The 27426-nt window shown below is 43.9% G+C and overlaps 1 protein-coding gene across 2 annotated transcripts in view; it reads right to left on the bottom strand.

Annotated features, from left to right (window-relative positions):
- ZFAT (zinc finger and AT-hook domain containing) overlaps positions 1–27426 on the bottom strand; it is a 138851-nt gene that overhangs the window by 9059 nt on the left and 102366 nt on the right. Inside the window, exons 15-19 of one of the 2 annotated variants that reach the window (XM_078784880.1) lie at positions 15191–15279; positions 14972–15104; positions 13159–13253; positions 10053–10112; positions 4953–5037 (exon numbers count right to left, since the gene is read on the bottom strand). In XM_078784880.1, coding sequence (XP_078641006.1) covers positions 4953–5037; positions 10053–10112; positions 13159–13253; positions 14972–15104; positions 15191–15279 — 462 coding nt within the window. The remainder of the gene's footprint in view (positions 1–4952; positions 5038–10052; positions 10113–13158; positions 13254–14971; positions 15105–15190; positions 15280–27426) is intronic. The other variant, XM_078784881.1, reaches the window with a different exon arrangement.

Raw genomic sequence — 27426 nt, 5'->3', positions numbered from 1 at the left:
ATGAGTGGAGAATGGAAGATGGGTTTTCAGCAAGCCTGCATGCTTGGCCACTGCTGTATACAGAGGCTCCAACAGCCTAAATTGGACCATCCAACAATCTCATATCTAAAAAATAAATGAATAAGACTTGCTGATCTGCATTAGTAAGATATCTTCACTCGTGCTTGATTCCAATGGTTGGCAAGTTTAGAATTGCCAGAATTCAGACAGACAGATTTTGTTACATTGCTGTTCATGGTACTCCAAAACAAAGTGTAAGAGAGTGTGATGACCACGACCATCTGGGACGGCTCCATTTGATTCCTTTAGCCAGCCTCAGTGGTGGCCGCTCTGAGTCTGGGAGTTCGGTGGTTTGAATCTCGGTCAAGTCATACCAAAGTGTTTAAAAATGGTACGTGCTGTTTCCTTGCTTGACGCTCAGCATATGAAAGATAGGGAATGGAAAAAAACCGTAGGTTGGTAATAATAGCACAGGCTTTGATGGGCCTAGTGGGCTCCCTCCTCCTGCCTCAAAAGTTCCTTGGAAGGGAACATATTTATTATTTATTATTTGCTAATCCGGTATAATCGCCTTAAAAACTCGTGTTCACCAAATCTTTTGCTCTATTACCCAAATCAGTTTATGAACCAAAGGTTAGCAACTTTTATAATAGGAAGTTTGAAAATACGATCAGGAATTAGAATCTACTCCAAAATATGCACATAAATGCTCCAAAATATGCACTCAATCTACTCCAAAATATTCCCTATTGATTCTTGTCTTTTTGCAATTGTTGTTTTCATGTTTTGTTATGCATTATGTTTTTCACTCTGTCAAAGCGCCTTTGGGCTTCATGAAAAGCGCTATACAAAATAAATGAATTATTATTATTATTATTATAAAGCATTAAAGACAAAAAAGGCTATACCCTGTATATACATATACATATATACATATTAGGGTGCATCAAACGCCCAACTATTTTAAAAAAGATGTTGGATTGATCTGTCCCAAATTTTATTTTGTTCCAATCATAAAATAAAGTTGCTATGCAAAATTTGGTAAGGTTTGGACATCATCTTCTGGGTCCACCTCACCATTTCATATTTTGAGTCGGTGGTATCAGAGTTGGAAATTTGACACGCAGCTGTTTTGAGGCCCATAAATAAAAATGAAAGGATTGACTGATTGCTACATATAATAACTCTTTGTAAAGGTATTATTGTGCTCTGTAGCAATATATCATCATCATAGGGATAGGGATACAATTCATTTATATACAAATAGTCAAAATAATGATTTTTTTCAAAATATGGATATAAAGCTAAATGAAGAGTATTTTTAAAATATAATATATAAATTAAAGAATATCCTGAATGTTGTAGTCATCTTGTCTTTACAGAGATCTTTTAACTAGACAAGATGATTAAAACAATTATTAGGCTATACTCTAATAAAATGGGATAATTGATTTATTTGTTGTACATAATTATGAAATGACATTATTGTTACTAATACTACCTTTTTCTTTCAGATAAAACAATGGATGGCACAGTAAAGAAAGCATCTGTTGCAACAAGAGAGTCCACCAAGGTGTTTGGTCTTGGAAGTGCCATAACTGAACAAGATTCCCAGATCAATGGCACCAGACTTCCAACTTGTTTACAAGTACTACGTTGTTTCATGTGGCACACGGAAGATGGCAAACTTGAACGACGCTCTCGGTGGGAATCAGCAAAGCTTGTACTGCAGAAAGTGACACCATTTTATGGCAAGGCTAATATTCCTATCATCTCTGAACGCAAGGCTATTGAGAAAATTATCAAACTTGCAGATGATAATTCCAAGCTTAGATCAATCCCTATCAACCGAAGAACAACTCCAGCAAGCATCACAAAGGTGAATCAAATGGAGATGAAATTTATGGAGACATTTCCCTTGTGGCCCAGTCATGCTAGTTCTCACATCAAGAATCCTGAAGACTTCGCATTCCTGGAATCTATGAAGACAGATCGCTGTGCAACATTTGGCTGCCAAGATAAACTGTTGGCAGATAAGATGCAGCGTAAAGTGAACCGCGAGGAAAAAGAATCAGAGAGGCGAGCAAGTATGGAGCTGGAGTTCAACATAAATACTACAACCACTGTGTATAATATTAGTGACAGTGATGAAGAAGTAACTCTTGGACCTTCAACAAGCACACCAACAACCTCAATAAGTCATCATCGTTTAGTTAGACCTGGCACATCAGTTTTCATTCCACATGACATCCTGAAGACTGAAGAGGCCCAGTCTTGTTTCACTGGCAACAAGGATGAAGATGACACCAACCCAACAGGCTGCTTTCACAGAAGCTCTTATTGAAGAAACAGGAGGGGATGTAGCGAAGGTGTCAACATCATATGCTACAGCAGATAAATCAAGACGCAAAATTGGACAGCATATTGCTACTACCTGTAAGGACAAATGGATACCTCCGAAGCTTGCTACGTTGCACTGGGACTCAAAGCTGCTTCCATGCTTAACTAACCAAAACACTTTTGAAGAACGCCTGGCTGTGCTTTTGGGTTCTCAAACTGATATGAAGCTGCTGGGTGTTCCATCCTACAAGCCTGGAACAGACCGTAAATCTGGAGATATAATTGCTCAGCTGACTAATAACCTACTTGAATCATGGAACTGCCAAGAGAATGTTGTCAACTTGACATTTGACACAACTGCATCTAACACTGGCCACATCAGTGCAGCTTGTGTAACAATTCAACAACGGCTTAACAAAGCTCTTCTGTGGTCAGGCTGCAGACACCACATTGGTGAAGTCATTCTTACGCACATTTTTACTGATCTTAAAGTTGAAGCATCTAAGTCACCAGATATCTTCCTCTTCTCAAGGTTTCGCAAGAACTTTGAAATGTTTCCACACACATTCAATGAACCACTTTCACGATTTGATCCATCTCAACTAAATGAAGCAGCAACAAGTTTGACAAGTGACTGGCAAAATAATGTTCTCAGACTCTGTCACACCGAGCAATCTCTAAGACGTGATGATTATTTGGAATTTGTTGATCTGTGTACTGTATTCCTTGATGGTGAAGTAGCTGAACATCAAATAACCTTCAAGCGTCCTGGTGCACTGCATAAAGCCAGATGGATGGCGAAGCTCCTCTACTCAATCAAATTATGTCTCTTCGAAAAACAAATCACTGATCTTCCAGCAGGTACAATTACCACAGAAAAACAAGTGCCAAAGATCAGAGAATTTGTCACGTTTGTCACTCTAGTATACAGCTCCTGGTGGATGACATGTACCTCTGTCACCGATGCCCCATGGAATGACCTGCAGCTCATCTCCAAACTGAAACAGTATGAAGCTGTCAATGCTGGAATCTCAAGAAGTGCCCTGAAAGCCTTCAAACGACATCTCTGGTACCTCACAGAAGAGATGGTTCCACTTGCCCTCTTCAGCTCAGTTGTTCCTCATGACCATCGCCGTGCTCTGGCAGACAGACTTCTGGAGGTTCAGCCAGATTTTCCAGTAACCAACCCACAAGGACGGTTTGGTACTGGGTTTGGAAAGCCAAGATTTCCTGATGACTTGACTGAGAAGACCACTCTGGCTGATTTTGTTGGACCAGATTAATGGTACCTATTTCATCATCTGAATCTTGACTGGGCATTTCTAGTTACCGATGTTCAAGAATGGACTAACTCTGCAGCCTACCAGACATCATGGACTAATGCTGAAGCCTTGAATGTGGTGAATGACTCTGCAGAAAGGGGAGTTAAGCTTAGCTCTGACTTCCTTTCAGCAGCCAGAAGTGAAGACCACTACCAAAATGTGCTACAAGTTGTTGAGCACAACCGCAAGGAGCAACCGAATCTTCGAAAGCGAGCAGCTCAAGACTAAACTGTCAGAAATATCCATGAAAACTACAGTATCTTTGTTTTGTTTCTATTTTCATGTTCATCCATAGTCAGATGTACTCGTATTAAGATGATAAATGCTAAGATTGTGTATATATGATTCTACTGTAATAAAAATTATATCATTCTGGTATCTATAATACATATGATTATACCAATAAAATCATGATTTTGACTATTTGTGTAGAAGTGAATTATATCCCTATCCCTATGATGATTATATATTGCTACAGAGCACAATAATACCTTTCCAAAGAGCTATTGTATGTAGCAATCGGTCAATCCTTTCATTTTTATTTATGGGCCTCAAAACAGCTGCGTGTCAAATTTCTGACTCTGATACTACCGACTCAAAATCTAATTTGCTGAGGTGGACCCAGAAGATGATATCAAAACCTTACCAAATTTTGCATAGGAACTTTATTTTATGACTGGAACAAAATAAAATTGGGGACAGATTGTTTTCTTGACATAGGGGCGTTTGATGCACCCTAATACATATATGTGCTTTTTTTTCAGGGAAACTCCTCGTATATATATAGAAATAAATAATCTAAACTCTAAATGCTATACGAGGAGTTTCCCTGAAAAAAAACTGCATCATATTTAACCCTTTGAGTAGGGGATTTTTTTTTGATAAAAATACCCCCGGTACGGGATTAATTTGGCATTTTGGTACGGGAATGCAGCCACGTACTGACGATCTATTTATAGGTATAGTCGATGACGTGTAGTAACGTCATCCGCACACAAAACTTTTTCGCGGGTTGGGGCACTGGACGTCATCCGTACTCAAAGGGTTAAAAAGTTGCGTTTTTCATAGAAATGTGATTCCAAATCATTGTTAATGTCTGGTTGCCTCTGTCAGGTTTTTATCAATAGAACAAATCAATTTGTGATTGCACAATTTTACATTCAGGTGCAAAACATTCCTCTCATTTTGTAGTAGCTGTGTGTGTGTGTGTCACCTGCAGAAGCCTTTCTGCGATCTTCACTGGTATGTTGATAATGCTTATGCCAAGAATGCAGGAGTAAAGTTGCTTACCCTGCTCAGGTAAGGGACCTGTAGTCTTCTGCGTACTCATATCCTCCACAATCACTTCTGTCTGTTGTTCTTCGGCGGAAATAACCTGTTCAGGCAGCATTTCTCAACCACTTCCAAAATCATACGAGCTCCGAAGAATGCAAAATGTACACAAAACAGGAAAAATTGTGTGATCAATAATAGAAACCAAAGTAAAAGAAAATAAAACCAGCAAAGGTGTACTTATCAACTGACATGATAAAGAAGGTTAAATAGGTCTCATTCAATAAAACCAAATTAGAAATTCCTTCAATCAAACTTGGCCTCTCATTTAGACATAATCTTTTAAAGGCTAACCTCGCAGTGCTGGTTAAAAAGGAAGACTAAAAATGGAGGAAGACTAAAAATGGTATGTACTGTTGATGCTGGTATTTTCATGTTGTCAATTAAGTTGCTGTTTTTTTATTTTTCCATGTCTTATATCAGGAATGTTTTTTGATGGTTACAAGTGAATCTAACCAAGTGTACAAACAGAACCACATGTGAGCAAACAAATATACCACTGCACTCAATAAAGTGCATTGAGAGTTTCCTGCACAATATTTTGAGATTATTTTTCAGCACAATCAGGCGTACCCGTAAACTCTCGAGTCTGGGAGGTCGGCAGTTCAATTCTGCCCCTGGCCGAGACATACAAAAGACTAAAAATTGTATGTACTGTTGATGCTCGTATTTGGAGGATGTTGGTAAAATGCTTGCTTGTTGCTCAGCATTGAGAGAATAGAGCACAGATAATCCCGTGTGTTGGCATTCCAGAAAAGAAGGTAGAGCGTTAAATTTCCTGTTTTTTTCACTAATCAGATTAGTTATTCCAAAGACTTGGAAAGATGGAGTATATAAAGTCTGAAGCTAGATTTCAAAGCCAGATTTGCTAAATACGAGCGTGCATTGAAAAGTAATGCCTCCTATTCTTTTTATACAAAACAGGTAAAGATATTCGAATGAAACAAGGTGCAATCCACACATTAGTTCTTCTGGCCACTGGATGCGGTTTCGTGATTCTGACACGAGATGTCTCGGTGCTACTTCAGTCAATATGGCAGAGGGTAGCACAATGTTATCAGAGCTGTGAAGTATGAAGCGCTGGAGATGATAATGGAGATGACTGACGAGATGACATTTGGGATGACTGAATGGAGATGAAATGGCTGGAGATTTGAGTTGGGTGCACCATTATAATCATGAGAGTTAGAGAGGGTCGATAGAGTACAGTCGCAAAGGATCACCATCCCTGACTTGGCTCCATCAGATTTTCATCTCTTTCCCAAACTTAAGGAAAACGTTTGTAGAGAATCTTCAGACAATGATGTCAAGGTCGCTGTGGAACGCTGATCAAGTCAGCAGGATGCACAGTTCTATCACGACGATATCACAAAACTACTTGAATGTTGGCAGAAATATACGGACCGCAGAGGTGAATAAGTTGAGAAATAAATATGCATCATGGTACAATAAGGATTGATGTTTGTATCTGTCTTTTGTTTTATTCGAATAACTTTACCTGTTTTGGAGGAAAATATTAGATTACTTTTCAACACACCCTTGTAGTTGACCCAAGGGAGGTCATGGCTGTTGGTAAAGTCTACAATCCAAGAGAACAAACCACTTTCACTGGTTGCAGGCCATACAAATTGATAGATGGTTTGCCTGATGATCCTTCAGGAATGATAGGGTGAGACGGTGAGATTTTCTTGGACTGAATGACATGTTCCATTCATCAGACCAGCACCCAACCATTTCCAGGTCAGCAGAGAGAGAGGAAGAAGAAGAGGCGAGGGAGAAGAGAGGGAGAAGAGAAGGAAAAGGGAGGAAGAAGAAAGGAAGGAGAGGGAAAGAGAGGGGAAAAAAACAGCCACTGTTTTTCCAATGGTCATGTTTGAATTCCGAAGAAAAGAACATCACGTTTATATCGAGTTGTCCCATCATGTAACTGCAATCAGTTTAAAATAATTAAAAGCAAAATTACCGGTGGATTTAAAAGTTTATAATCTCTGAAACAACAAAGTCATGATTAATAATTGAATTTTGTAAATAATACAACTTTCTGTAATATAAAACTACTGCATTTTAGAGCTGGTTGTAGGCAACTCCAGTTTGTATTTCAAACATTAAACTAGAGAGGTTCCAGGGAACCTGAACTCAACTGGTCTATATCAATATGGTTGGAATATGCATAATAGAACCACAAACGATATAGTTTATATGTGCTAAAAATATATGACAAAAATTGATTTTTCAATATGGCCGCCCTGCCGCGCCCATTTTTGGGCGTGCCGCGCCCATTTTTGGGCGTGCCGCGCCCATTTTTGGGCGTGCAACGCCCAAATGCAATCCCAAACTAGTTTATGTCTTAAAGATGCTGCATAACAGGTTTCATCAAATTTAATCAATATTTGTGACTTTTAGAGCGTAGACGTCAAATTGTTTACAGACGACAGACAGACAGACAGATGACGGACGACGGACACTGGGTGTCGACAAAAACTCAGCTGGACATAGTCCAGTTGAGTTTTTTTTTTAAACTTTCCTGGGGATGGGTAAGAATAATAAAAATAGAGATTACATGATACAAGAGGCAATCTTGGAGCATCTCACCCAGGAAAAGGATCTGAGGGTGGTAATTTATATGGGGGTTATCAGATAGGACAGTGCCAGGCAGCTATAGGTAAAACTAATAGGGTTTTAGGTTGTATTCGTTAGGGGGATAAATTATAAATCAAAGGAGGTAATGATAACATTGTAAAGGAATTAAATGAGGCCTCATCTACAATATTGTGTACAGTTTTTGTCACCACAGCTCAGGAAGGACATAACTACTATAGATAAGGTGCAGAAGAAGAAGACCACTCCTTTAGCACCTTCACATGCATATGGCTGCCGAAGCAGTTTCCTCGACTAAGCTATAAGGAGCGACTGAAGTGGACAGGACTTCATACATTAGAAAGGAGGTAGTTACGAAGAGATATGATGGAGATGTTTCAGATAATGATGGGTATTGACAAAATAAGTGCATAAGAGTTTTTGAGGAGAAAAGACAGTGACCAACCAGGGGCCTGAGGGTAAAGAGGAAAGTTATGACCCTATATTAAGGCAAATGTCTCACTCAGAGTAGTTCATGCATGAAATAGTCTCGCTGGATAGGTATTGAGACTATAAAAAGTAAATAGGTTTAAATTTGAGTTCGTGAGGTATCTAGAAGCATTGGGGATAAAGGGGTACATGGATATTGGCAGGAATGGTAAGTAACTGAGGTATGGATGGGTGATTCTATAGATGTCATTATTGCAATGTCTGTGGAAGAGTTTCGTGAAAAGGTGAATGCTTTGTCTGTGCTTGTTCATTCCTCATCTTACAACAGTGTTCATCCCCACAAAAAACCCCAAAACAAACCAATAATTTACTAGAAAACATTTCAAAATACAAAGCCTGTCCACTTTGTACTCAAACTAAACTTGATGAAAGCGACAGTTTAAAAATAGAATTGTACATTTTATTAATTTGCGTTTTCCATATTCTCATAATAAGTTTGTTCGAATATTTTTAATGACAAAAGCTCAATAGGTAAAAATGTTATGGCCTGCACAAACAAACTGAAGCTCAATGGTAAATGAAGAAACAGGGAAGTGATAAAAAAAACAGGGCATCTCACACTTGACATGCCGAGGCGTGGACAATATCGTCACTATGACTTTGCCCTCTCACATTTTGACCCAATTTTTAATTATTTACTCCATATTCTCATAATAAAGGCTTGTTGAAAATTTCATGACAAAAGCTCAAACGGTAAAAAAAAGTTATGGTCTGCACCCCCCCCCCCCCCCCCGCACCACCCTGCACAGCATGGATGGGCTAAAAATATTACAATAAAAAACGGATTTTATAATTTTGGGTAATAATAGTCATTTTTTTCTCACGTGTATAAAACACCCTGGCGATGTCTGCTTGTCTGACTGTTCTCATAGACAACCCTCCTCCCTCTCCACCTCTGCCCACAATTAATTAAACTGTTTGTTAGATTGAGAGTTGATATGATGCAATGTAGTGCATAGGCCAAATGGTCTCCTCCTGCGTCCAGGTTGCTCGTTTCCTTGTGGTGCGGACTTAATGATGTGGATCCACGACTGTGGTTGTTTGGAGGCACCTTTCTGACAGGTCAGTTTCTTGACTTTTGTGATTTATGGCTTGTAATAGAGACTTCTACCAGTTGGTGCTATACGATACACATTTACTTAGAGAGAATAAGGTCTTCCCCCCCCCACCCTGAAACCCCAGGACTGATTTTATCTTACCCCACTAAAATGTTCCCGTGCAACTCCGCGAATACGACAATCATTTTTCAACTAATTCCATCCAGTGGTTCAGGAGTGCATAGAAGTAAAACAAACCCACAAACTATATATTCTTACAGCCGAGGGTCATTCCGGTTGCCCAGTTCAAGTCCCGGTTGCCCAGAATGTGTCAAAATGACCGCCACAATCAAGTGAGTTTGTGTCTGGGGCTGGATTAGGACCGCTGAGCAATCCAAGTGCTACGCCGATAGCTGACCACATGGCCGATCTAATTCGGCCGAGTAAACCTTTAGGTCACGGGCGCGGTCTAAGCGATTTGAGCCAAAACAATCAAACAAAGCAATCAGGCCAAGAGGAATTCACCCTGAGATCAAGTATATTAATTAACAAGCAAATAGCACTGGAAAAGGAAACAAGAAGCAATCACAACTACAACGGTACTCGGTAGAGTGCATACCTTCGCCAGCATGAACAGTTTTTGTGTAGTATCCCACTGATAGGCTGGATCTGGATTCGGACCTGAACCTGCCAAACTCTGGAACTCTTTACCTTCCCATGTATTTACAAACACTTATGACCTTCCCCCTTTCAAAAAGCAGATATTTTGCTTCCTCAAAAACTCCGACTATTCTCTCTTCCTTCACTTTTCTATCAATGCAGTTGTTTTATTTAAGGCCTGTCCTCGATGAGGACTATATAGTCCATGACAGCAGCCTTCAACATAAAAAAAGAAACAAATAAAATCCACTCATTCCGGTTCACACCTTCTTACCTTGACCAGACTCGCCTCACTCTGGTTCGCGTCGAGGACTCGCATCCTCTCCACTTGTACCTGAAAATGCATTATCCCGATCTTTGCACATCGTTTCAACATATTCTACCAATTTTTTTGTAATCTCCCTGTTCCTTTGTCTCTACTCACTCCCACATTGCTTTATTAATTTCCTCCTTCATCTCCGTTATCTCCCACTTTGCTCCCGCATGTCCCCTTCCATACACTCGTTAATATTTCTTTATTTTATCTCGATCTGTTCATTCATCCGTCGTTCTTTGGTCTCCATTGTCCTCAGCATAATCTTATTCCTGAAGTCGAATTGTAAACCTTATGTCAGGGGGTGCCGAAACCTACTCCTGACACCAACTGTTACAGGTACATCGCCGGGTCATGAGTGGCCCCTCTCTGACCCACTTCTCGACCTTTGACCCTGAAGCCGACGAGCAACGGATAACTCCGCGACCCAACGGGTTGCTAAGCAACCATGGAATTTGGCAGAGTCCCCGTGCCAAACTTGTCTTACTTTCCGGTGACTTAGTTACCTCAGAGAGGGATCATTCTCTCTGCTCCCCACCTTTATCAATTTAATTACGTAAGGCCGAGCGAAACAGTAGGTGGGATGCCGACTAGACTAGCGCAGCGAATCAGTGGGGCACAACCTACCGTCTGTTTGTAACACGCTATGTCTAACCAATGAAGAAAAGACAATTGAGCAGGTTGGAAACAAATCTTATATTAGCGGGCACGTATTTACAAGATGTTGCAGCGGCAGATAAGAACAGTCTTACCCCTAGAACTCAAATAACCCTTTATACAACCGGCCTTAAATAAAACAGACAGGCACCACATTCATCCAGGGAAACTAGATAGAAAAGGGGACAGAAAAAAGAAGTTGAGGCGTGTTGGTGACCCCTTCCTCATGCGTATGTGAGCAGGCTTGTCCCAGTGTGTTCAAACAAGGTGTCGATGCAGATGAGGTGGGCTGTTGTGTGGTGCTTAGCTCTGAAAAGAACTGTTGGGGGTCTTGTACCTTACCTACAATCACAACACATCTCCCTTTCCCCCGACATGAGTGGATGGGTAACCTAACTAAACAAATCACTATAGAAATACATCTAAATTCCAGGGTTATTTTGTGTTGGATGGAACTCTCCAGGTTGTTTTCCAGAACTGCAACACTATATATAAGTCTGGAACCACAGGGCAAAATAAGAGATTCATTATTTTTTTGTTTCTTGCAGGTGTCCATGATGTCGCTGAGCAAGGAAGAATGCATCCAGGTAATCCAGCTTTTTTTTTGTTTTGTATAGAGAGTTGAGGCTCGTGTAAGAGCCAGCACGTTAAACACGAAAACATGCACAGACACATAAAACATACAATAAAGGGAGTGGGAGACAAGAGGGGGAGAGAGAGGAAAGCATATAAGCACAACAACAGTAGAGAACAGGGACATCAGTAGATCTGTGGAAGGGAGAGGGCTGGGGGGAGGGATACCCGGTATAAAGCAAATGAACACTACCAGGAATTTCAGGAAAGAAGTTGGAGATTGAAAGAGGTGGATTTGGGGTGTATTAACGGGGGTAGAAAAGATCAAGGTTTTGGATGGAGGAAGATAAGAGATGGTGGTGAACAGCTGTTTTAAAGACCTGGGGGGAGGAGTGGGATTGAAGAGAGTGTGGGAGTTTGTTCCAGAGGTGGGAAAAAAGAATGAAAGAGTGAAGGTGAGCAGAGAGTCTTGATTTTGCCAGTTTCACAAGAAGAGGGTTGCTGGCAGATCTTGTGCGACCTGAAGGAATACTTGGGGGACAGAACACAGACAAAGCTGGGGGAGCTAGGCCGGAGAGGAGTCGGTAGAAGACAGAAAGACCACCAACCTGCCTGCGGTGAGAGAGTGAAAGGCCCTCAGAATCTGCTTCATCGCGGGAGATTCCAACGATTCTAAAAGCTTTGGTTTCTGCAGCGTGAAGTCGAGCTAGGTGTGAGGCAGGAGCAGCAGCCCAGAGGGGTGAACAGCATTCCATTGAGCTGTGGATGAAAGCTTTGTATGTGGTGAGGAGCTCAGAAGTGCCCAGAAAGGACTTCGCACAATGGAGGATGCCCAGTCGGCGACTGGCTTTGGAGGCCAGATTTGAAATGTGGTTTTCCCAGGAAAGATCATGGCAGATAGTGAGACCCAAAAGCTTGAGTGACAGAACATATTCCAGAGGATTGTTGAGAAAGTTGAAAAAGACAAGAGGGGGAGAAAGAGAGGGAAGTACAACAGTAGGGAATAGGGCATCAGGAGATCTGTGGAAAGGTGTGCGATCTGTGGAAAGGTGTGCGATCTGTGGAAGGTTAGGCAGATAGTGAGACCCAAAAGCTTGAGTGACAGAACTTATTCCAGAGGATTGTTGAGAAAGTTGAAAAAGACAAGAGGGGGAGAAAGAGAGGGAAGTACAACAGTAGGGAATAGGGCATCAGGAGATCTGTGGAAGGGAGAGGGCTGGTATGGGGTACACGTGATAAACAAGATGGACACTGCAAGGACTTTCAGGAAAGAAAAAGACCTTTTGGCGTATGCTCACCTCAAAAATAATTGGTGGTTGAATGTAGTGGCCTGATATGCAAATCCTCTTCAAATTTCCAGTCAATTGAATGACAATAGGGAATTTTTCAAATATGACCTAAGTTTTTGGCCTTTGGTCTATGTTGACCTTTTGAACTCAAAATAAATTGGCTTCTTGCTTATGACCAACTCTACCATTTGTTGAAGTTTCATGAATATTGGTTTAAAATTATGACTCATAGGTGATTGACATACAAACAGACAGACAGACAATGACAGAATAATGCACGCAACCAACCAATATATTGTGCACGGAATGTCCACCTTTGGTGGGCAGAGGTAATAAAGCAGAATGCCAATGATGATATTTTGAGTTTTTGTGACACCCTCATTCATGAAAAGGAATATCATTCCCAACGAGAATGTTTGGATTACTTTTAAAATAATTAAGTGCAATATACGATTACATTCACAATTCCGTGTGCTATGCTCCACCATTAACGATGTGTGCAGTTGCGTCATGTTGTACGTTAAAGGCGTGTGTTGAACAAGAGATACCAGTTTCATGCCATGCTTGTTCTTGAGATGACGATTCATCTCCCACTTGGTCATGTACACGAATTCACAAATAGGGCACTTAATCACTCCTGCAGCTGAGGGAAAGAAAGAAAATAGCTAAATCAACATGGTGCTTCAAATTTTACTCCCTTTTCATAAAAAGGAAATTACAATATGTCTTTGGTAATTTTTGAAAGAATTGGTCTTTATAGAAATTGTCACTAACTGCTTTAATGTAGCCACTTACATTCTGCTTTGACATATGCACTAAAAATTGGCAAGGCAGTAAGTGAGGAATGGCGAATAATCATGGGGGTTTCTTAAAACATCTAACTTGTTGAAATTTAGGACATTTTTTTTTTGGCTTGTGCAAGTCATTTAAAGATGGAGATGAAAGTGTTCAAAGAAAAACACGTGCTGATAGACTGACGAAAGAGTTTTTGTCATACCAGTTCATATGTGAACATTGCGTGTTAACAATATTAGGTATCTAATGATAAGTTATTTACCCCGCGCATAAGAAGTGAAGGATGGGGTTAAGAAATTGGTTAGTGTCCGTCCGTCCATCCATCCATCGGTCCTATCAATTAATGATAGAGGAACCATTTTTTAATTGAATGTTATATTTTGAACACAAATCAGAACATGAATTGGAAGACAGGTTTCTTGTTTTATCGTACTTTGGCTCTGAATTTGTCCCGACCATGCATGTGCAGAGAGGAGTAAGATAATATTTGTACTCTATCTCTATCTGGCAGTGAAATAAAATTGAAAATCATTCAAAACAGGAAACTTACTGTTTTTAAGGATGTTATGAAGGACACAAACAAAAGGCACAAATAACTAATGTAACATATTAGACAGGGTGATGTGTTAGACTTGAGTAAAACAGCGGTAGGAATTAATTTATGTATACGCCTTTAAACTTCTTTAAACCTTTATTTAAAATATTTCAATTGAATCTATCCTCACAGTTGACATAAAATCATCCCATTTCTCCAACAACCTCATCGCAGTTCATCAATTCAGAGGCAGACGAGGTCACTCTACCTTCAATATGTTGCTTTTACTATCTCAAAAATAGATGGAGGCCCTCAATATCAGATATGAGATCATGGCTGCCTCTCTGGACATATCTCGAGCTTTTGATACAACCTGGCATCCCACCTTGCTCCCCAAACTGTCTACCAGTTTTTAGTCTTGCTGGGAATGTCACACACCCTCCTCACCTGGGCGCGCCCAGGTGGGGGAGCCAGTTTAGTCGCCGACAACTCGACCATGAACAGGTAGTACTGGATGGCAGTTACCAGTAGCATGATAGACATGACCTGACAAAACTCTCATAGCCAACGTGTGGCTCTCAACAGAGTCCTTTCTTCTCCTCTCCCTTGTGATGAATAAAGCCTCCATATCCGAAATTGGGACTCAATGTCGTCTTATAACAGTGTACTGTACAAGTTTGGTGTATAAGACTGCTTCAGTAGTGCTAAACATCTGGATTTTTTTTAAAGTGATCTTTGAAATCATTACTTTATTAAAATTGCAGCATATAAGTAAACACTGCACAGGGTGTCATGTTCTATGAACTCTCCAGTTCGGGTTGTTTTTAAAACCGTAAAAGGTACAAAGAAAGTACAGATCATTTTTGTACTTTACAAGCAAACAAGAAAGTATTCAAGTACGGTAAATACATTACCTAATATCAGATGGAAACTGAATGTTTCTAAAATTAACGAACACATTTAATCGAAATTTCAGAATAAAAGAGTATGGGGCAGGAAGGAGGGGCCTAACAAACTTGAATAACGCATACCTAACTGTGCTGCATCAACTTGGGAAGGGGTTGCACGAGCTGCACAGAGAAAGCCCGGGTGTTTCTGGTTGTAGTGGCGATTCAAAGTGCTTGGCGTGTTGCACGAGTACGAACATTGTTGGCAAATGAATGGCTGAAGAAAACGGCACAGCCATGCTGAATTATTGTGAAGCAACACCTTAAAAAGAAAATGCAAGACCGACAAATATGGTGGGTTACCTTCAGCGTGCTGTGCTGCTCCATATGCCGCTGAAGATGGGCCTTGGTGGCTGCAGTGTAGTCACATTGCCCGCACACAAGCCGCCTCACTGTAAATGAGATCATATGAGCGCACATTGATCGGGATAGGCAGGGACAACTGCCTTGCCATACCTGACTGACAAAAAATATTTCCATGTGATGATGTCAAGCTGTGAATCATTGTTCCATGTTCGATTTTATGTTGGGATAGCCAACTGATTTGGTGTTATTCACAGCCAAATGTGTAAACAGAGACAGATTTGATTCTTCTTATTGTAATTGTTAATACTAGGGCATGCCCGTACTATATCTATATCTAAAATTATATCCCCCCCCTCTATTTACATGCAATGGTTTGGTCCAAAGCGAACGGCTTCCGGAGTTTGGTAAAGAAATCGCCATCGCGTGCACAAACGCGCAGGAAAGCGAATGAATCGCAAATTCGTTTTTATTAGTTGTAAAACATAGTTTAACGCCAACATAGTTTGCAAACGTGAAATAAATGAATACGCTCTCAAATGTGCCATCCGAGGCAGAGTGTGCCCGCCACGTTCGGCACACGCGATCGTTCGCTGCTCTCTGATTGGTTGAATCGTTTTTTGGACATAGCTCGGTAAGTAATTGTCCGATTAATATGAAACCTTGAAAAGGCACATCCTCGGGTCCCCAGCAATATACCTGGCAAGTTAAAAGTATATCGGACCCGTGGTTGTCGAGAAACAGCGGTCACAGACAAACAAACGTACAGACAGAGATTACTGGAATTATAGATAGATATCCTGAAGAGTTAATATAGAAACCCGTAGAAAAACCTTTTGGTTTCACATTACAATTAATTTTGTCATCACTAGCTGAATGGCCTGTCTACGACAAGCACTAAGTGCTGTTCTTCTCAAACAGCTCATATAATTATAATGATAGAATAATGCACGCTGAAGAGTTAGTGTCGAGCTAACGAGCTCAATATTTTTATTTTAAACGACATCATCTTTCGCAACAACAACAACAACACGCCAAGCTGCATTATTTAATTCGTTTCAAATTTCATTATTTTGTGTGCACACATACATTTACAATTAAATTCTAGCTTCAGTTTCTCCATCCACCTTTGGGATAGCGTACACACCAACGGCGGGGTTGAGGGGGTTCTGGGGGGGGGGGAGGGGAGGGGGCGCTACTTCGGCGACACACATACCCACATACGCGACAGCTGCATTATAGCAAGATATCTGATAATGAATTTGCTTCTGGACTCAAACTTTTCTACCCAACTGTGTGTGTGTGTGTGTGTGTGTGTGTGTGTGTGTGTGTGTGTGTGTGTGTGTGTGTGTGTTATACTAGCAACGGTACCCACCCTACGGGCGGGGCTTCAATTGGGAGGCCCAAATGAAAAGGTAAAATATCAGAAATTGAAGGCTTTCTTTATTTTAAACGATTTATATAAACATCCGTTAAATATCACATGCAAATCATCAAAATCTAAACAGTATCTTACTATAATTCACCAAATATCCCACAGTGATCGATACACGATAATCGTGATGATCGTGATCGTGAATCGTGATTGATAAATCGTGTTCACAATCGCTATGTCGTATGTACTCCCGATACGTGTTTCCTTCAGTTGAAATGGGTTAGAATTCTCTCAAGCAGGGATTCAACCCGTGTCCTTATAAAAGGTCTTTGTCCAAGGTCACCGAGTTCGATCGGTGCAGCTGTGCAGCGATCGGTGCAGCCATTTGTGCGGCACCCGGGAAAACAACATCGTCACAATGAAAACATCGTCACAATGAACGTTATGCGAATGCGAATGTTATGCGGGAGTCCAAACCTGAGAACTAAATAGCCTATTTTACTCCTGGAGATCCCAGGATTACCCACCCAAAATATTGTTGCGATCGGTTCAGCAGTTTTTACGGTACCTTCGAACGGACAGACAGACAGACAGACGGACGGACATTTGGTGAATTATAGTAAGATATATATATATATATATATATATATATATATATATATATATATATATATATATAAATATATACTGTATATATATATATATATATATATATATATATATATATATATATATATATATATATATATATATATATATATATATATATATATATATATATATATATATATATAACAATTAATGACCAAGCTGCACTTTATGTCCGCTGGGAATGGTTACATGTTCTTATTGGGCTGTGGGGGGGACCAATTGGAATGAGGTTTGGAGTAGATGTAATGACGAGGGTGGTGTTAGTGGGCGGGTCTGCTGCACATTTATGTGTATGGATTATTGACTCCGCCTCCTGCCCTTTGTGCTCACCCTGGTCCCGGGCTTCGGGCCCAACCCTCGTAACTGTAGGTGGGAGGTGGTGATTGCATAATCTTCGGTAGGAAGCATGAAGGTCCACATGACAATTAATGGATCGTGTGCCCGACATCCATGCTTTGAGGACATTGGGGACTATATATATATATATATATATATATATATATATATATATATATATATATATATATATATATATATATATTATATATATATATATATATATATATATATATATATATATATATATATATATATATATATATATATATATATTGTTATGAATTTGGTAATGCAACATCTAGAGCTAGGTAGATCTGAATAGGTAGGTATTCGGCTGTCGTGACAGGGACTCTACATGTAATAAGTTATTGATGTTCAGGCGGTTGTCGGGGTAAGATGTATGAGTGTGGATCTACCTGGAGATTCGAGTGTTAAATAGTGAGGGATTAAAGGTAACGCCCCTGTGAGTATCACCTAGTAATCAAACCTTTGTCCTTTATGGCACTGCAAACCACATAAACATTAGTTAGGTCCTTAGCGCAACATTAAATAATCCCCTTTCCCTGACAAGGACTTCGTATTAAATTGACAGGAAACCAGGTCAAAAACACCACCACAATTGGCCGCCACCGTGTACACCTCCAAAGGCCTACAAACCTGGCCGGCACGTGTTATGCCAGGACCGCAGGGTCGCGTAACGGGGGAGATGTCAGGAGTCGCGGGAGGCTTTGATTGGCTGAGGAGTGCGCAATGTGACGTCATCGGCCACCAATATAGGCGACGGTCGGACGCCATTTCAGGAGTTGAGTCGCAAGTCACACGAAGGAGTTCGCCAGTTGAGTTGAGTTGAGTTCGTGGCAGGCACTGCAGACGCAGGCAGGCACCAGAGAGTTGAGCGGTGGTGGAGAGTTGGAGAGGACGCGCCATTCCAGTCGCAGTTCGAGTGCAGTTCGGGTTGTGGGGAGTCGCAGGAGACACACGAGAGCACACCCAGTTGGCACTGAGCAGTTCGTTGGCACTTGGCTGCCAGCACTCCCGCGTCGAGTCGAGTGGAGTTGAAAGGAGTCCTTCCTGTCCCTGGTCAAGTGGAGCCGCTGGCCTGCGTCGGACGCGTGGTGCTTGGAGCGAGGGGCCTCGTGGTGTGCGATCGGGCCGGAAGGAGCGGTGCTGGACACCAACAATACAAGACGACAAAGACAGATAAGCCCGATCTCCGCGTATATTTTGAACGACGGGACGTGTTATTTTCGTGATTAATCTCCCTCGTTTGTGTTTGCTGTCAGTCGTGTGGGGACGTCCCGATTTAGGTTTATTAGAATTATTAGATTTACCGGCGGGCTTTTTCACTGGCTTTACTTTTCCTAATAAACCCTTATATTACTTTTTGTACATAATATCTGAACGCAGTTTTCCTGGGTGTTTCATTTTAATAGATAAGGTTGCGGAGCCTTCGCTGCGGCCCGCCATTCCGCGCGTTGGTGTTGAACTTGAGTCCGCCATTGAGTGTTCGCCTCGGGAGTTAAAGTCTCGCAAATCGGTCATCCGTAACTGTGGTGTTAATCACAGTTGCGTAACAAGTGGTGTCAGGAGTGTAGGATTTGAACCCGTCGGACAAATTTTTTTGTCCGCGGCGAGACATCGACACGGTCGGGCGTACATTGCGTCCGACGTTCGAACGCAAAATTTGTATAGGCGAGGCGGAGAAATTTAGTAATCAATTGGGCATACGGAGCGCGATATCGCGTCTTCGTCAAATTTAAATTGTGTTTCAGGAATTATTAAAATAAATACGCGCGCGGGGAACGACCTTCCGAAAAGCGGATGTCGGAGGTCGACGAGATGGAAGTACGCAGCGAGGCCTCCGTCAGCGTTGGGAGTGAGCCGGAAATAGGGGAGTTTGATGCAGAGGTGAGCCTTGGAACCTCCCTCGTCCCGAGCACCAACTTATCCCCCTCCCCCACCGGGGAGTCGGGAGCAGTAGGAACGGCCCCGACAACCGACCAGATGTTGGGTCAATTGCTTCGAAAAATTGACGGGCTGGAAAATAAAATGAGGAAGGAATGGAGGGAAGGAATGAAGGAAATGAGTGATCGATTGAGTATTAAAATTAATGGAATGGCAATTGAAGTAAATGGGGAGACTGCAGGTGCAGAGGTGGACGGGGAATGTCCACAGGTGGATGGGGAATGTGTACAGGTAGATGGGGAATGCCTGCAGGTACACGTGGAGTGTCCACAGGTGAGCGGGGAAGGAAATTTGGAATGTGAGAGTTGTAATGGGGAATGTTTCCCACATTCTGGCCTGGTTGTTTATCGGGACCGTGTGGATGTCACAACACCCCAACCGGGGGATGAATTTGGAATTGTGCAGCACCAGGGCGGTGGTGCGGAGCAAGAGGGGGTAGAGTTTTTGGGGGTCCGTGCAATGGAGCCGGACCAGGTATTTATTGGGGATATTGATCAAAGCCTGGCGGGGCCAGGAATGATTTGTAATGATGAGGATGATTTGATCCAGCGGCTGGAGACCTGTGACAGTCCCATGGAGGTAGAGCTTGTTCAGGCCCAAAGGAGTCTGGGGGAAGAGGTGAGTTGGTCCGAGGAGGTGGTTGGAATGACCGAGGGGACGCTCACTGTACACTGCTATTTGGAAACAGAGGCTCCAAAATTGGACAACCAGTTGGGGGAGTGTGTTGGCTCCGGGCTGGATTTGGATCTTGGAGGATCGGGAGATAGAGCTTCTGGAGATTTGGTCCCTGTAGGGAATTTGGATCAACTGCAGGGAGGGGCAGAACAACCGGTGGTAGAGGTTGTTCCCTGCAGCTGCGGTTTGGCAGTGGGAATGAAAATTTGTAAAATAAAATTTAAAATAAAATTACAATGGGAACTTGATTTGGAGCAGCCATGGTGGGGATTGGTCCCCGGGCTGCGGGATTTGGACATGGAGAGGTCATGGGTGATGGCCTCGGGCAAAAGTTGCCCCTTTCAAAATTTGGGTATGCCGGCCAGCTGGGGGGCTGTGATGGCGAGATTTGGACGTGGGGTCCAGCCTTGGGTGTCGAGGTACGACCTGGGTCCCACGGGGGGTCTGGTGGAGTGTGGCGTCCCTTGTCCGTCGGGGCGCCGTCCGAGCTGGTGGCTCGGGCCGGCAGGGTCACCGGACCCTGGTGGGGGTTAAGACCTCCAGAGGGGTCCGAGGTGGTTTCTCAAGCCTGGGTTGGCATTTATTGAGGACCACTAGGGGGAGGTGTTGTGGGTCGCGCTTTGGTGGTGGCACTGCGGACGGCCAACTTGGAACTGATGTGGTGACCACCCGGGCATGCGGCCTGGCACTCTCCTCCAAGGACTCTGGGACAACCAGCATGTGGTGACCTGGCATGGTGGTTGGTCTATGGACGCGGGTCAAACCGAATGGACAGGGATGGAGATAGCCTGCCGGACAACCATTGGGGCATCTGTGGAACGTGATGGTGTGAGTGACCTTCCACAGATGCTCCGTTGTGATTTATGGACTCTCGGGTTGGGAAGAGAGCCATGGGGATGTGAATCGGGAGATGTGTAACGCGCCGAGCATATGGGCCATGCTCGGCTGGCATGTGTATGGCAAAGCATCCTTCTTTGGTGAGGTGAGTGAAATGTGACAAATGGTTGGCATGGGTAATCTGTGGGTTAGATGGAAATTTAAGGGTGGATTTTGAAATGCCATGGTGGACACTGTACAGTGACGCCATTATTGATCCAGGTGTGTAGACCAAAGTGTTGGAGGCTGTGATGAAATTAATAGGGTAGCAAGACACAGCTTTCAACTGGTTGCGGGGGCAACTGTGCTGATATTTGGGACGCGGGATGATGGGGATGTAGTTGTGTAGCCTGAGGGTCAACGTGGTGCTGTGCGTGTCCGAGGTGTGTGGACCATGTCTTCTGGGTGGGTCTCCTGGTGGAGCATGGCTGTTGACTGGACCTTGGTGTGGTCAAGTGTGGGTGAGCACTGGGGGGCTGCAGTTCTGTAGTCGGACTGGGGGATGATGGGGAGGTGCAGGGGACGTGGCTGTAGGGATGCCACGCACTGCGACCGTGCCCCCCAGGGCCGAGGTTGTGTGTGCGGTAGTGGGTGTTGTGGCAGCAAGTGCTCACCACATTGGCCAGCTGGGGCTGCTGCAGCTGTGTTCCTCGCAGGGGGGGGCCGAAGGATGGATGGTGGGTCGCACCCTTATGGACGCTCATGGGCCATGTTGGCGTTTTGACTGCTCACCTTGTCCCGGTGACCCTTGCACGGTAGAGGTGCAGAGCTGTCGTGGCCACAGGTAGTTGTGTAGTGATGATCACCGTTGGATGCGGATCCACATACCTGCCAGTGTAGTGGGGACAAAAGAGAAATTTGGAAGTATTTGGTAGGCCCAATGTGAAATTTTGGGATTGTGAAGGGTGGATGACGCTCTTGGACCTGACCAACCTGCAACTACCTGCACTTGAGGTGAGTGGAATTGAGGAGTACTGTCCCAGGCTTCAGGATTTGCTTTGGAAATTGGGGACATGTAAATTGGAGTTGGGAGGCGGGTGTGAGTGATGACATGGCCGGTGAGGGGATGGAATGGGAGCCACAGTGTCTTGTGGGTGGCGTATGTTTTTGTATTGTGGTTAGGTGTTTTGATGTGGTCGTGAGAGTGGAACCTGGAGAGTGAGTGATGATTATTGGAGATAATGAGGGGTGATAATTGTGCTTTTGGAAATGTACTTTTGGGAAGATGTGATGGTTTAAATGTGAACTGGGGGGATTTCACATGTAGCAGGCCATGGCAAGCCTTGTAACACCTTTTACACCATCTATGAATTGTACTGAATTGTGCTGAGTTGTGTGGAGAATTGAATGGCAGCGGGGGAGGAAGTGTGTTTTGGGGACCATGGGTGGGGAAGGTGTGTGTGTCCGCAGGTACAGAGCAAGCTCTGAGGAGCGATGCCTGCGGGCCCCCCTCTGCGGCAATTACCCCTGGCAGCCGGTGGTAACTGGAAATTGGAGCTCGTCGGTGGAGGGTCTGGTTGGGCGCCGCGGGGTGAGGAAGTCCCCCGGTGACCCGTGTTGCTGCGCGAAAGCAGGAGGCAAAGGAGCCTGGTGTGTGTGGAGACCCTCACCGGCGAGGTAACGGCGGAAAGGGGCTGTTGGGCTGTCACGGGGCCAAGAGGTAAAGGGGGGGGGGGGGCAATAAATTTGTAAGTCGGTTGACTTGTTTTTGGGACTGCGGGCACCACAGCCTGATGCGCCCCCACCATCTTTTGTGCGGTACCTCCCCGCTGCCTAGTTGAGGAATGCACACACACGTGAATGACATCAATGCCATGGTCCTGCAGGGGGTGTATTGGGAATAAGTGCTTTGTTGATTTTTGAAATGCCTTGATGACCTATGGAATGAGAATGAGTGGTTAAGGGGTCTGTGTTGCATGAATGTGGGCGAAATCCACCGAGCCGTGTCACTCACCTGTAACATCTGGACAGGGCCGTGGAAAAATTTAGGGGGATGCATTGGGGATGGCCCCGCAGGTAAGGTTGTGTCTTGTGGCATCCACCGGGGGACGCGGTCTGTAGACCGGGGTATGTACAAAGGTTAGAGTTTTGAGTTTTGGAAAGATGGTTAAGTTTTGTGGTTAAGTTAGTGTTGTGTGTTGTTGTTTCCTCCCTCCACAGGAACAACGAAGAAGATGTACATACTTGCATGATGGTTAAGGGGTTCAGCATGTTAAGGAAGTGTAGGTAGGTAGTCCGACTCACTTCCCACAGCCCTTCCTGATTTATTTCATAGGTTAATTAAGTGTGTGACAGTAAGTGTTAAGGCTGGAATGGTAGCCCTGCGGTGAACCTTGCAGGAGCTACGGTTCCAGGGGGGGGGCTGTGTTATGAATTTGGTAATGCAACATCTAGAGCTAGGTAGATCTGAATAGGTAGGTATTCGGCTGTCGTGACAGGGACTCTACATGTAATAAGTTATTGATGTTCAGGCGGTTGTCGGGGTAAGATGTATGAGTGTGGATCTACCTGGAGATTCGAGTGTTAAATAGTGAGGGATTAAAGGTAACGCCCCTGTGAGTATCACCTAGTAATCAAACCTTTGTCCTTTATGGCACTGCAAACCACATAAACATTAGTTAGGTCCTTAGCGCAACATTAAATAATCCCCTTTCCCTGACAAGGACTTCGTATTAAATTGACAGGAAACCAGGTCAAAAACACCACCACAATTGGCCGCCACCGTGTACACCTCCAAAGGCCTACAAACCTGGCCGGCACGTGTTATGCCAGGACCGCAGGGTCGCGTAACGGGGGAGATGTCAGGAGTCGCGGGAGGCTTTGATTGGCTGAGGAGTGCGCAATGTGACGTCATCGGCCACCAATATAGGCGACGGTCGGACGCCATTTCAGGAGTTGAGTCGCAAGTCACACGAAGGAGTTCGCCAGTTGAGTTGAGTTGAGTTCGTGGCAGGCACTGCAGACGCAGGCAGGCACCAGAGAGTTGAGCGGTGGTGGAGAGTTGGAGAGGACGCGCCATTCCAGTCGCAGTTCGAGTGCAGTTCGGGTTGTGGGGAGTCGCAGGAGACACACGAGAGCACACCCAGTTGGCACTGAGCAGTTCGTTGGCACTTGGCTGCCAGCACTCCCGCGTCGAGTCGAGTGGAGTTGAAAGGAGTCCTTCCTGTCCCTGGTCAAGTGGAGCCGCTGGCCTGCGTCGGACGCGTGGTGCTTGGAGCGAGGGGCCTCGTGGTGTGCGATCGGGCCGGAAGGAGCGGTGCTGGACACCAACAATACAAGACGACAAAGACAGATAAGCCCGATCTCCGCGTATATTTTGAACGACGGGACGTGTTATTTTCGTGATTAATCTCCCTCGTTTGTGTTTGCTGTCAGTCGTGTGGGGACGTCCCGATTTAGGTTTATTAGAATTATTAGATTTACCGGCGGGCTTTTTCACTGGCTTTACTTTTCCTAATAAACCCTTATATTACTTTTTGTACATAATATCTGAACGCAGTTTTCCTGGGTGTTTCATTTTAATAGATAAGGTTGCGGAGCCTTCGCTGCGGCCCGCCATTCCGCGCGTTGGTGTTGAACTTGAGTCCGCCATTGAGTGTTCGCCTCGGGAGTTAAAGTCTCGCAAATCGGTCATCCGTAACTGTGGTGTTAACCACGGTTACGCGACAATATATATACAGTGAAACCTTGACTTACGAGTGCACCAACTTACGAGTTTTCCGAGATACGAGCCGTCGTTCGGGCGGTTTTTTGCTTTGAGATGCGAGCCGAGATCTGAGTTACGAGCTTACGCCACCCGCCACCAGGTGGGTTCCGGTCATGTGGTTATCTTGCCGTGCAAGCATCTCTGCCGTATATCGCTGCTGCTTTGTTTTCGCATTTTGGTTATTTTGGAAAATTTCTTAGTTTTAACCATGGGTCCTAAGAAATTGAGTGCCAAGGACAGTGCTGAGAAGAAGAAGAGGATGATGTGCTTGGATATAAAACACGCAATCGTCGAAAAACATGAGCGAGGTGTGCGTGTTGTCGACTTGGCGAGGCAGTACGATCGTAGTACTTCTACGATATGTACGATTTTGAAGCAGAAGGAGTCGATAAAGGCTATAACGCCAGCCAAGGGCGTTACGATTATTTCAAAGCTCCGGACCTCTGTCCATGAAGAGATGGAGAAGTTGTTGTTTGTGTGGTTGACGGAGAAGCAGCTCGCAGGAGATACCGTGACCGAGAGCATCATCTGTGAGAAGGCACGAGACATTTACGGGGATTTGATGCAGCAGACGGCGGGAACATCAACGGACGAGGCATCGGAAGAGTCATTCAAAGCCAGTCGGGGATGGTTTGATAATTTTAAGAAGAGGACCGGCATTCACTCCGTCGTCAGGCATGGTGAGGCAGCAAGCTCGGATGTGAAGGCAGCTGAAGATTTTATTATAACTTTTGCCGAACTGATACAAGCCGAAGGATACATCCCCCAGCAAATCTTCAACTGTGACGAGACAGGGCTCTTCTGGAAAAAGATGCCGAGGAGGACGTATATAACGGCAGAGGAGAAGAGCATGCCAGGCCACAACTTGTTCAGAGTGCCGGCGATAGCTCGCCTTCTCTTTGTGGAAGACACGGTGAGATTTTTTTTTTTTCTTTTCTTTTGTATACAAGATCGAGGCTCGTGAAAGAGCTAACATTAATCACACAAAAAGACAAACCGACACACAAAACACAAAAAACAAGGGGAGCGGCAGACAAGATGGGGAGAGAGGGGGAAGGACACAAACACAACATTTGAGAGCAGGGACATCGGGAGGACTTGGGGGGAGGTGGGAGAGGAATAAAACATATGAACACTGCAAGGACTCTGGGGTGAATTACCGGGGGTAGAAAATATCAAGGTTTTCGATGGGTCATTGATGAGGTCATTTCGATGAGGTCATTGATGAGGTCATTTCGATGAGGTCATTGATGAGGTCATTGATGAAGACCAGAAATAGCACAGGGCCCAGAACACTACACAGATCCTTAACATCCAACAACTAATGGGACTCAAACGGGGTGCCCAGTTTAGCGGTACACACATTGATGAATCACCCTGCCTGTGAAACACCGACATGACAGGTTATAGCTGGGTCGGGATTCAAACCCAGGCTGGACAGTTTAGAGTCAAGTGTGCGTACCTCCAGTCCAGGCCATCCTGCCAACTTGTATGCTGCATACAGGTGAAATATAAAGCGCGAGATATTTTTATATATACTGTATATTTCAAAAAAAATTGGTGTGGTTTTTGGGGGGCTGGAACGGATTAATAGCATTTCAATTCATTTTAATGGGGAAATTTAATTTGAGAAACGAGCAAATTGAGTTACGAGCTCGGTCACAGAACGAATTAAACTCGTAAGTCAAGGTTTCACTGTATATATGTATATATATATATATATATATATATATATATATATATATATACATACATATATACACACACACACACATACACAACAACAACAACAGGCATTTTAAGGCCATTTTCCCTGCTAGATCGGGGGTTAGCCTTGCGGGCCCCATGACAATCTTCTCCATTTTGCCCTATTTTCTGCATCTCCCCTTGTTAACCCCCTTGCCCGCATTTCTTCTTCGACCACCTTTAGCCAAGTCTTTCTCGGTCTTCCCCGTCCTCTACTTCCTTCTACATTCATTTCCATCACTCTTCTCAACCAGTCACTTTCATCCTTCCTCAACACATGACCAAACCATCTCAACCTGTTTCTCTTCACAGCATCCATCACAGGCTCAATTCCCATCATCTTTCGCAATTCATCATTTGTCTTCCTCTCTCTCAACGATACTCCGCACATCCACCGAACCATTCGCATTTCCACCCTTTCCAGCCTTCGTTGCTGCTCTCCATTCATTAAGCATGTCTTGCTCCCAAAAATCATAACACTTCTCACACATCAGCATACACCTTTCCCTTCAGCTTCAACGACACTCTCCTCCTCGTCCGCATGCCACTCAGTTCCCGAAACTTCTTCCATGCACATCTCACTCTCGCAACCGTTGGCCGAATCTGATCCACCTTCTCCATTCAGCATGTCTCCAAGGTAGCAAAATGTTTTCACACCTTCCAGCTTCACGCCAAGATCCAACTCAACATTTCCTCCATCTGCAGCTCCCTCTGTGCACACCTTACACTTGAATGTGGCTGCCACACTGGTTAATGACCCTCTCAGACCACTACATTTTTGATGAACCCACTCAGCACACATTGTACATTGAATGGAGTTCACTCCGCCACCCTTCCTGCACACAGCACACAGCCACTTCCCAGTTCTTTCCACCATACCACATGCTTTACCACTTGCCATCA

This window comes from Myxine glutinosa, chromosome 9, assembly GCF_964187855.1.
Source record: "Myxine glutinosa chromosome 9, kmMyxGlut1.1, whole genome shotgun sequence".
In the NCBI taxonomy this organism is placed as follows: Eukaryota; Metazoa; Chordata; class Myxini; order Myxiniformes; family Myxinidae; genus Myxine; species Myxine glutinosa.
The sequence above is the reverse complement of the archived record's forward strand: the minus strand, read 5'-3'. Positions and strand labels throughout refer to the sequence as shown.